The 11,545-nt window shown below is 43.1% G+C and overlaps 1 protein-coding gene across 1 annotated transcript; it reads left to right on the forward strand.

The window, feature by feature from the left end:
- The first annotated feature begins 1,158 nt into the window (after positions 1–1,158).
- Positions 1,159–11,207, forward strand: LRRC32 (leucine rich repeat containing 32). Its single transcript, XM_010157407.1, has 3 exons — positions 1,159–1,459; positions 4,574–4,664; positions 9,267–11,207. The coding sequence occupies exons 2-3, from the start codon at positions 4,578–4,580 to the stop codon at positions 11,205–11,207; spliced, it is 2,028 nt and encodes a 675-aa protein (XP_010155709.1). The 5' UTR covers positions 1,159–1,459; positions 4,574–4,577.
- Positions 11,208–11,545: the final 338 nt, after the last annotated feature.

Here is an 11,545-nt window from a genome sequence, read left to right on the forward strand (position 1 = left end):
ACAGCAGTCTCCATCTTCAATGTGAGTTTTTTTCTCACCCCAAGGGGATTGCAGATGGAGGGCTTGACTCTGGGGAGTGTGCCAAGGGGATCAAGTGAAAAACAACGCTGCAGCCAGCTCCAACCAAGGGGAGCTCAAGACGCTACATGCTGGGGGAAGGTGATCAAAACCTGTCTGATGAGAGCCCAGTCAAGGCCACTTGTCCAGGGTTGTGATAATCTCCCTGGCAGATCATTCTCCTGAGAACTAAATGTGGATTCTTCTATCCATTACACCTAATCACGCTCTCTCCTGCCCACACGCCTCTTCATAGCATTTATGCGTCTCATTTCAGGGTGCAAAGCAAACCAGATTATTAGAACCCAGCCCTCTTGCATATTATTTCAACCATGGGAAAAGTGCATTGCAACAGTTCAGGCTTGCGAGGCTGGAAGGCAGCAATGGGGAAATGTATGTAAAGGCAGCTTTTCCAGAAGCAGGTCTTAATTAGCAAAAGGAAGTGAGGAAACCAGCAATTAGACAGCTGCTCGAGCCCTAGAGGGCAGCACAAAATAATAAATAAAAAGCTGAACTCAATCTAAAATCATCTTCTGCACAACCAAAGCATCCCTTCTGAAATGGGAAGTTTTTACTAGCATGTCTGGTAAATCGAGCACTACTCACTAGCAGCTCATCTGGATGTTTGGACCTTATCAATCTCCCTAATTCCTTCCTCGTACCATGAAAATCCTTCAAGTCAGGTGTGTTGTAGCTGACACCGAACCCCCACCCTGCCAGCAGATTACTACCGCACTCTGATTATTGGGACCACTGCAAAGAGAGTTATTTTATCCAGGACAGGTTTCTAGATTCTGGGCTTTATATTGATCAGCCATGAATTTGAAACCATTAATCCTCAAGCACTGTTTTCCTAACGATGCAGAGAGTGATTTAGGTGCCGGAGTAGGAGGTTGCAACCCTCCAGGAATGTAACTCGCGGACACAAACCACTAAAGTAAACACACCGCCTTGCTCCACGAACACAGCTAAACAATGGCATCGGCAACGATAAGTCACTTATTCCCCTGAGCAAACCCGTGGCCCGATCCTAACAGTTCCTCTGGCAAAAATCCCCCTCATTTCTCAACGCCTGCCCCGAGCAAGGGCTTCAGGATGTCGCACAGTAGCTGAGTCCGTCCGGAGCACAGCGGTGGCTAGGACCCAGCAAAAGCTCTGAGAGGAGTCCGGAGGAAGACAAGCAACATAATTTAAAGCAGACACTGTCCCAAATAAGGTTATTTCCCTGAAAATGCCTTCATTATGAAGCTACGAGTGAGCCTCTTGGCGTCCCGAATGGGTGAATGTGACGCTAAAGAACAATTTCATCGGTACCAGGACTGAGCCGGTTTTGAAGAGCTGGATATGCTTTTTAAAGACGTGATAAGCAGTGTTTGGGGAGGCGAGAAACCCTTGAAACAAGGTAAATGTGGAATATTCACTCTTTTTAACCCTGAAGGCTCTGACACAGCAGCACAGTATCTTGTGTGAAAAAGGATTAGACCCTTGGGATTTTGGTTTGTGTATCCTCTTGTATTTAACCACAGGAGAATGTCTCTGTTAGTTGTCTAAGCAGTAACAAAAATTATCTTAGGGGGAAATTTGGAAGGTGTTATCTACAAGCAACACCTATGAAGTGGGTTCAGGGTTAATCCTGAGTTGGAGGCAAATATTGTTCTGGAGTGGGAACTGGGCAAACTGGGTTTAAACCTGGGTTCTTCCATGGTTTTAAATGCTTCTGGGGGCAAATCCCTGCTCTTCTCTGCTTTTGCCCTCCATTTGTTAAGTGGATGTGCTGATGTGGTTTGGGTTCCACACTTTTCTAAATGCTATTTATCCTACTTAATAAATTTCCTTGGAGGTGTTACTGAAATCAGCTATATTTTTTATCTGTGGATGGGGCTGGGTAATTCTGAAGTACCCTGATGGAAATCTGTGACACTGAATGTGGTTCAGAGCTCAATCCTGCTCTGAGGTATGCTGGGATTTTTATTGCAGCTGCCAGAGGGAGCAAACTGGCACCAAGCACGAAGATGCTTCAACTCTGGGAAAGCCTCAGACCTCTAAAAGCTCCTTTAGGTCAAGTTGCTGCTGCTGCTGCTCCTGGACTGTTTTTGTAAGCTGTGGTTAGAGACATCAGTGCCAGTGTCAGCAGGCAGGGTTTAAGTGGTGATGCTCTTATATTTATATATATATATATATGTATACATATATATAGAACTAAATATCACCTTGGCAAGGGAATCTCCATGAACAAGGAGGTTGTGCTGTGTCATGAGAAGTGACTTACCTTCCTCTGCACAGAGTCCCTGAGGTCTCATATTGGAAGAGACCACCACACCCTAGTGCTTCAGGAGGTGACAGCACCCTAAAAACACCCTGAGGGACAGCGTCCTTGCTTACTACAGATCTGTCTTACAAAGTGGCCATTAAATCAGGTTTTTGAGTTCAAATACATCAATTTCCCAGTTGCTTTATAAAGTTATAATTTAGGAAGTTTCAAAGCATGTTAAGACCCTGGATTGTGTCAAGTTTATCATCATCAAAGAAAAGGGACCATTTTTTGAACTGGCAGTGTGTCAAGAGCAGACATCCCAGAGCGCATGGGAGGTGTGCTGTCCATCAGGGTGGTGCCCTGTTGTGGGTAATATCCATGGAGATTTCATCAGCTTAATTCATTGGATTTAAACAGAAACAATTTCCATTTGAGTAAAGGCTCTGAGTAAAGCCTTGTAATCATTGGTATGTTTGTCTTTTCTCTCAGTTCCAGCAAACTAATACCCAAATGATACAACTCATTTTCTCCTCCTTATAAGAGGCACCCACTCCTCTAAGCCTGGGGAATGAGAAACAAAGGGGGAATGCCAGAGACATTATAGATGGTGGTATCAGCAATTCCTCTCCCAATAGGATTATTTCAGTGTATTTGGCAAACAATAATTAAAAAGGTGGAGAATGAATATTCTTGGTCTTGTTTTAGAGGGGGGAAACAAGCTAGTGATCTTACTGCTGAGCCACAAAGACAAACTCCAAGCTCTTTGACCTTGGGGTCCCAGATCATCACCCATCTCTCATTGTTTACCTGAAATGGAAGGACTGTGCGATTTGAAAATAGAGTAGCTGAGCTCTAAGCCTTCCCAGTTTCTCTCTCCCTAATACACAACTCTTTTCTCTTGTTGGGAAGCGATGGGATGGGCAAGTTCCCATGGTGAACCTGTTGGCACCACTGTTCAGCAATTGCCATTGCTGCACAGAAGCACGGCCATCAGCTGCATCCCTCAAAGAGTGACTAAGTGGAAGGATCTCCACCAGCTGGGAACGATCCCGTCTCTTTTGTTTCCAGCCTCCTGATACTCTGTGGATGGAAGCTGCTGAGTAACAGTACGCTGATGGCGGTTTTTGGTGGCACATGTGCATGAGATTGGTGTGTGTTTGGAGCTTGCTGGATGCACACTTGCTCCTGGAAAGACTTCAGAGCAGTGGTAGCTAAGGACTACTGTGTGGCTTGCACTTAGGAGCTGCCATGTGTGTCACCAGCTCTGCATATGCGCAGGACCCCCTCAGATCTGCCTGGAAGAAGCCATACAAATACAGACAGGTTCAGCATGTTTGGAACAGAGGCTGTCATAAAGAAGTGATATTTGTAGCTCCCATCTATGGCGACCACAGCCAGAGACCTCATTAGCGTCCATCTAGAAACAAGTCATCTGAAGGTTAAATGTTTTCCCTTGGCCTCATTTTTCTCCCATTCCAGTGACACACTTCCCAGTGTTATTTGCTCCTTTTGCAGTTATTTCTACTCTCTTTCTTCAAGCCTTTTCCTAACAGTTAAACTCTGATGAATCCTTCATTTCACACAAATCCATTCCATTTTATATCTGTCTCTTTGAAAGGTATCTGCTTTCAAATGTATTTAAAAACCTGCCCATACCTGGGATGTATAAAATGGAAAACTAACATTTGGACAAAGATTTCTCAGTCCATTCTTTAAACTGTTTACATTAACTCAACAAATCTGGATGAGTGTATAAAAGCCCTTTGACACTCGGAGATAAGAAGAGTGGAAAATATTGTGGATGGAAATGGAAACTGTTCCCAGTGCTTGTTTTTGAGTGGCACCCATTTGCTTTGCTCAGGATTTGGCACCCCAGAACTCCAGCCCAGTTGAAAGTACCTGAGCTGGCTCTATGGGGAGAGTGAACATAACTCGGTTGTCTTTCTCCATGGTGCCAGACACACCGCCCAACCTGAGCATCTGGACTTCACTGGGAGGCCTGGGTATCACCTAGGTAGCAGCTGAAATTACACTGGGGCAATCCTGTGAAATGATTTGGACCTTCCTTTCAAGTCCTCATATAAATCTCTCTTTTTCCCACCAGGCTCAAAGGGAGGTACTTAGGTAGGTCGTAACTGCTCCAGGCTCAGAGATGGGTTAATTTATTGCACTGCTTGTTAGATGACGGTCTGGTGCCAGCTTTCACATGCCTTGACCACTCTGTTACATTAGAAATCTAATCATAATTATTTCTACCTGCAGAACCATGAAACTGTACATCATCTTCCTTCTGGCAGTGGTGAACAGAGGGACCTCTAACTATCAGCCCACAGAGGGGATGTCCTGCGAAATGGTAAGGCTGTCCCCCTACTCGGGCCCCTTGAGATCCTGGGTTGGGATTGGGATGTCCTTGGTACAGGGACTGCACAAATAGCTGTGGTCTCTGAGACAGGGAACCCCCAGGACCAGACTCTCCGTGATGGCAGGGGAGGGCTTTGCTGGGTGAGTCAATGCTCAGCAGGCTGTTCTCAGGCTATGTTCTTGTAGTGGCAGTGCATAAAAGGGTAGTGGGAAAGAAGGGTGACTAGCTGGTCTTTTGTAGGAGAGGGGACTGGTTAAAAGAAATTTGACCTGATTTTCCCAGGACTGTACATGGATTCTGTGGCTGAGACAAAGAACTTAGACCTAAAATCAACTCCTTTATATCAGGCGTAAGTTCTTTGTGCTTTATATAAAGCATCTTCTGTGAAATACATCTATACCAGCCCTTCTGTAATAACAAGGAGACTGACCTCCTCTGCCCTGACACAGCATTGCTGCCAGGGTAGTTGTACATGACTTCTGCTGGAGATAAAAGAAGTGACAAAGCCTCTTGCTCCAGTACAAACTTTGCTCCTCGAATTTTTGCAAGCACCTGGTACAATATTATAAATGCTATTCACAGCTGAACTTTCTCCCTTCCCTATCCAAGTGCTTCTGACTGTAACAGGACATTTAAAAATACTTATCTTTTTTTTTTTTTTTTTTCTGAACGTTGAAGCTATTCAGCACAAATCCTGAAGAATTTCCAAAATAGGGAAAAAAATAATTTGCTAGCTGTACACATCTCCCTTATGGGACTCATTCCATTCCTGCCCACCCTGCTGTATTGCTGCACTTCCTGAATTCCAGAGAAATTAAGACCTAGTATATATAAAAAGATCTTGGGAAGGTGACTGGATAGCTCAGTTCATTGGCTGGAGAGGGAAGACTGATGAAGCCACTGTAAACATGACAGCTTGGGTCCCATGTATCATAGTCACATGAAGGCTGGGCAAGACACGCAATAATCCAAGCAGATTCGTCCTGTCCCTTTTCTTGATGGGCCACAGATCAGGCTGATTGCTGAGAAATAAACACATGCTTGTTTCCACCACTCCACTATAAACTTCTTTCATCAAGCCAAAAACCCAAGGTTCTATGCAACTAGGCTGGGATAAATCCAGCCCCGACCAAAAACATGCTACAGTCAGGGGCTTGGTTGCTCATCTGGTATAAATGAAAAGCTCAGCATCGCTAATATCGATGGAGTTTTGCTCATCTTCTTTCGCTGGGTGTTTGGTCCAATGGAAGGAGGAAGGTGTAAATCCAAACACAGCTTAAGGAAAGAGGGAGCTACTGGATTAGCTGATGGGTCCATCAGGAGTCCTGATAACTTCACATGATGATTTTTCATCACAGCCTTGCTGTTTTACACAGTACTTTCCCTGTGGCAACACTTTTAGAATAGCAAAAGCTTGGAAATAAAAAATTTCGTCCCAGGTCTGCTGGAAGAGGCATGGATCTGAAACATGTGCCCTTTTCTGACTCCTGTCATTGAACCAAAGTCCTGTAAAAGATATTTTAGTTAATAAACACACCCTACCAGACCCCTGACATGGGAGCGAGCTCCAGTGATTACATGTTACTGCACTTCTGCCCATTTGAGAGACAATAAGGCATAGGTTAAATGGCAGGAGATTCTTCCTAAGTCATATTGACATCCAGTGAGAGGAATTTACACTAGTTCATGTTTAACCCCCCAAAGGAAGATGTTTCTGCTAATTCATGTTAACTGGGAAAGGAGACGCTTCCAAAAAATTCGTAGAATGGAAGGGTTTTCAGCAAATTTTATATTACCTTGCATCAAGGTCATTCAAGAATGCACATGTGTCTGGTTATCACAGGTCAGTCAATGCCTGGTACCTGGGCAAATTGCTAAGATTTTGTTGTGTAGCTGAGCCTGCACTTGGGCAGCTCTTCTAGACAACGGACATGGACATTGCACAAGAACAAGTCAATACCAAGGGACTCCAGCCCAAACTATTTGGTTCAAACACTCCTGAGTGGATACAGGAGATCAGAGGTGGATGCTTAGATCCAGACGTTTTGTTTGTAGGGCTCTTACTAAGGAGGGTGACAACTTCCACCCAGTGCTGAGCAATGAAGAATGATAATCAGAACCCAAACAATGCTCAACTTTTGAGATGTTTGGTCCTTTTTTCACCAGCAGTTCTTCCTACCCTGCAGTACTTCTTGACAATGGACTTCAAACAAACCAGTGGCAGCATCGTCAGAGATAGTGAAGTCAGAACATGAGACTGCCAAAAACCTGTTTTCCAGCCTCAGGCTGCCAACCCATTGGGCTACCATGTGGGAGGAGGGGAGATACACAACCAGATGCTGTTTGCTCCTTCCCACTGAGATGTGCTTCATCTTTTCTTCCCAGTGTCAATGAGAATGAAATTCATGCAGTTTGAGCCTCAGGGGAGAAAAGATGGTGCAGAACAGACTAGACAAGAAATTCATCGAGGATCAAAATAGTCAGTGAAAAGGAATGAAAGTTAAAAAAAATGGGAGGGAAAATGTTATAGGAACAAATGGCAGACAGTGGGAGGTATAGATTTTATCAGTCCTTTTTATAACTGGGAGGCTTCAGTGGATGCAGATTAAAGGCCCAATCCTGCAAGATACGTGGTGAACTGGGACTGACCTCTCCCCCACTGACTTCGGTGGAAACCAGCCAATTGACACCGATGGGAATTGGCTCAGGACTTTGCCATGGTGCTGGATGCCCAGAGGGAGCAGAGGGTGCTCAACACTTGTTGGGATCTGGCTCAAAGTGTGGGATGAAAACCGGTATTTTCCTTAGGCTGCAAAGCGGCAGCTGCTTTTTCACTCTGGATTTTTGCATCCTTCTGGCTTCTCCCTCTTCCACAAAATGAAGAAGAGACTTCCTGCTCCATTCCTGAGCCTCAGAGCTGAGCCGAGCTCTGTGCACATTTTAGCTCGAAACAAGCAATTCTACAGCAGCTTTGCAGGAAAGAAATAATGTCAGGAATGACAGAAAATTCCCTTCTCCTGTTTTCTAATTTGTTTAGCTGGAGGAGATTTGAGTAATTTGGAGGGATAAAAGGAGAGGTTTCAGGTTTTAATAGGCCATTTACTTGGGATCTTTGGGAAAGATGTACCATGGGAAGGACTGCGAAGCAGCCTGTGTATATCTAGAGTTTGGATGAGCACTTATGCTCTTCTGGCACATTTTTGTGCTGTCTCCAAAACTCACATGATGAAAAAGAGATTCACAAAATGCTGACTATTTTCCCACTTCTCCTAAACAGACCTGCCACTTCATTCACCTAAAAGTTCATATGAAACAGATGGTTTTTAGTATTTTTTACTTGCAATGTTTCTTTAATGTCTGAAAAGCTTTGCGTCATGGAATCCGGAATCTGCTTCTCCACAGAAGTTAGGATTCAACACATTTTTTCTTTCTTTTCTTTCTGATCGCTCCACAAACAGTACATGACCCAGTCACCCACATACATTCATAACAGGAGTTTTCCTCCAGTAAATTAAATGCTGCCTAAGCCTTTCACATTCCACTTCCTCCTGCTGCTGTATGTTCTCCTCAATAACAAAATGCAGCTTGACATTTATGCAAGAATGATCATGTTCATGTTTCCAGTGTTCCTTGTGAACACACACTCCAAATTTTGCTCTGGACATTGAATCAATACTAGCTGCAATTAAACAGACATGTATCTAGAAGACGAATTTGACTTTGATGCTTGTGTTATTTCCCAACCCTGATGGTGAGAACTGGTCTGAAAAGGCATGACCCTCACTGCACATCACAACTTTTTTCCTCTCAAAAGCTGGCTTAACATAATTTTTCTTTTCAATGCTGTATCATGGATGTCTTTTTTGGGTTGTTTCATAACGCATCCTCCGCATCCAAGGAGGAGGGAACTGTTGCCTTAAGAACAGTATAAATATGGATCGTAAAAAGCAGGAGGAGTTTAGGGTTTTGCATTAGAAATGTTTCAGCAGTTGAAGACCCATTTGGCTAATGATTCATTGCTTAACTGAGCCTAAAGGAAGAGACGATCAAATATCTGAGAGTGTGACTAAAGAGAGATGGGTTTTGTGCCATAGGATCCCTATATGTTGCTCCACCTCCTTGCTTTGAGACCTATGCTACCAACAGACTGGGGCTCTTCTAAGAACTACTTATTATTGCGAGTAGGGAGAATGAGCAGAATCTAATACAGAGATAAAGCTGAGAAAATTAAACATCAGAAGAAAAGTAAGGAAACAGTGCTTGATTGCAATGAAAATAGGGCAAAACTCCTTCACTTAGGACTATTAAGATGAGCCTGGGAGAAAGATACAAAAAGGAGAACATTTAGTAGGTATCACATGCAAATAAAATTCTCTCTGTTGCAAGTCAGAAATGTCTTTAAAATGAAATGAGTGCTCTCAGCTGCAAAGAAGCATTAAGATTGTTGTCCTTGCTGTCTGAATGTTCAGAAAAACAGTATGATCAGTGTTTCAGAAGGAGGATCTGCCTGGATGCTGAGTGTTATTTTCTTTATATTTCATGTGAAGATGTTTTTCATTTGTCATGTGACAACCCCTTTTCTCTCTCTGGCAGGCAAACTCGCAGGCGTTTTGCCACAACAGAGACCTTCACCAAATCCCTCGTGAGCTCCATCCGAATGTAAACAAAATAGATCTGTCTGGAAATCTGATTCAAAGCATCCCTGAAATGCCATTATCATTTTACACTTCCCTCCAGTGCCTGGATTTAAGCTCTAACCAGATAAGCTTCATCACGCCTGGAGTCTTTGCACACATGACAAGCTTGCTGGAAATAAATTTAGCCGACAATCACTTATATGACCTTGCTCAGAATGGGACAGAGGGGATTGGACTTTTACCCAAGGTGGAAATACTGGACTTGTCCCACAACAGTCTGTACAATGGGATGGCCGAGTATTTCATTAAACAAGCTCCAGCACTGCGTTATCTTTCCTTGGCAGACAACAGTATTATAACGATATCACAAAAGATGTTTCAGGGTTCTCCCAGACTTGTGGAGATAGATCTTCAGAGTAATATCATCATGGAAATAGAACAAGGTGCTTTTGAGACTCTAGTGAACCTTTCCAAACTCAATCTCTCCATGAATTCAATTACTTGCATCTCCGATTTCAACCTCAGGCAGCTGGAGATACTTGACCTTAGCAGGAATAGCATCGAGACCTTCCACACCACAAATTCAGACGATGAATATAGCTTAAGATGTTTGGACCTGAGTGAAAACAAACTGCTTCACTTTCCAGTCTTCCCCCAGGTAAATAAGCTGGTAACTCTGAATTTATCGAAGAATTTAATCCAGCTTACTGCTGAATCCCCTCATAATAAAATGGACTATATGGAAAATGAATGGCTAGATGCTTCTTTTCATCTTCTTGATCAGAAGCAAAGTAGAAATAAAAGTTCTCTTTATTTATCCCAGCTTGTATATTTAGACTTAAGTTATAATGAAATCAAATCCATTCCGGATGAATTCTTTGAATCAATGTTGTCGCTTCACACCCTTAATCTCAGCAAAAACTGTCTTCAGGCATTTGCAGTAACTTATGACAGTGCATTGATCTCCCTAACAGTCCTCGACTTGAGTTACAATGCTTTGCAGAACCTTCTCCTAGATGCTGGCACGCTGTCAAATTTGAAGGAGCTGTATATTCAAGACAACCATCTTCAGACCCTGCAATTTGACATCTTCTCGAGCCTTCCTAGCCTCAGACTGCTTAATCTACAGAGCAACAATATCAGCCTTTGCAGCATGTACTCCGGATTAGCTAAGCAAAGACTTGCTGGAGAGGAAAGTGGTTGTGTATCGTTTGTTGATTCTCCTACTCTTCAGTACTTGTACCTAGCCGACAACATGCTCAACATCCTACCAGCATACACTTTCTACAAGACTTCTCTGATTGTCTTGGATCTCTCCATAAACCCCGGGCTGAAAATAGAAGTTAAAGCATTATCAGGACTGGAGAAGTCCCTGGAATACTTGTATTTACATGGCAATTGCCTAATAGATTTAAATATTGACTTGCCTTGTTTTAGTCACCTTAAACATTTAAACCTCTCTGAAAATCAGCTGAATTGGCTGCCTAAGTGGGGTAGTGACTCTCCATTGGAAGTTCTGGACCTAAGGAACAATAGGTTTAGTACATTACAGAACAGCAATATTTTAGCATTAGAAAATTCCCTTAAAAACTTGTATCTCACTGGGAACCCGCTCAACTGCTGTGGAAACATCTGGCTCTCATCAATGATCCAGAACAAAAATGTCCAGATCCCAAACGTGGAGCACTTAACGTGCCAGTACACTCAGAACTTTGGGTACCAGGAAGAAATGCACATCGGGAACATTAGACCAGAAGACTGTGAAAAAGAGGATCTGAAGAAAATCAACTTCCTTATTATATTAACATTTGTGTTGGTTTTATCTGTGATCATCATTGGCGTAGGTTCATTTTTTTGCTTCCGCAGGCAGAACTTCAGCCATCAGTTTAAAGCATAGGAACAGAAAATGCCTTGAAAAAAATGAAGAAATCAGGTGCTACACTGCCAATGTGGAGAAATTGAGGGTAAAATTCCCATCTTTGATTTTTAACTGTGGATTTTAAGATGGTTTCATAGTGCTCCTGAACTGTACCACTATAGTGCTCTGGGTTGCAGGGACTGAAAGGAGAATTTGCCATGTTTTGCACTTGCTTCATTCACAAGCAGATCTGCTTAAAAACTTTATACAGTGGTAGAAGGGGCCACTGTAAAGTCCTGATGTTGTTTTGAGTGAGGTGTAATTTAAACCAGACCGAAAGAAAAAGCTCTCTAAGGTCTTGAGACTTTGCACCAAGC

This window comes from Eurypyga helias, unplaced genomic scaffold (genome assembly GCF_000690775.1).
Source record: "Eurypyga helias isolate BGI_N326 unplaced genomic scaffold, ASM69077v1 scaffold448, whole genome shotgun sequence".
Lineage (NCBI taxonomy): Eukaryota > Metazoa > Chordata > Aves > Eurypygiformes > Eurypygidae > Eurypyga > Eurypyga helias.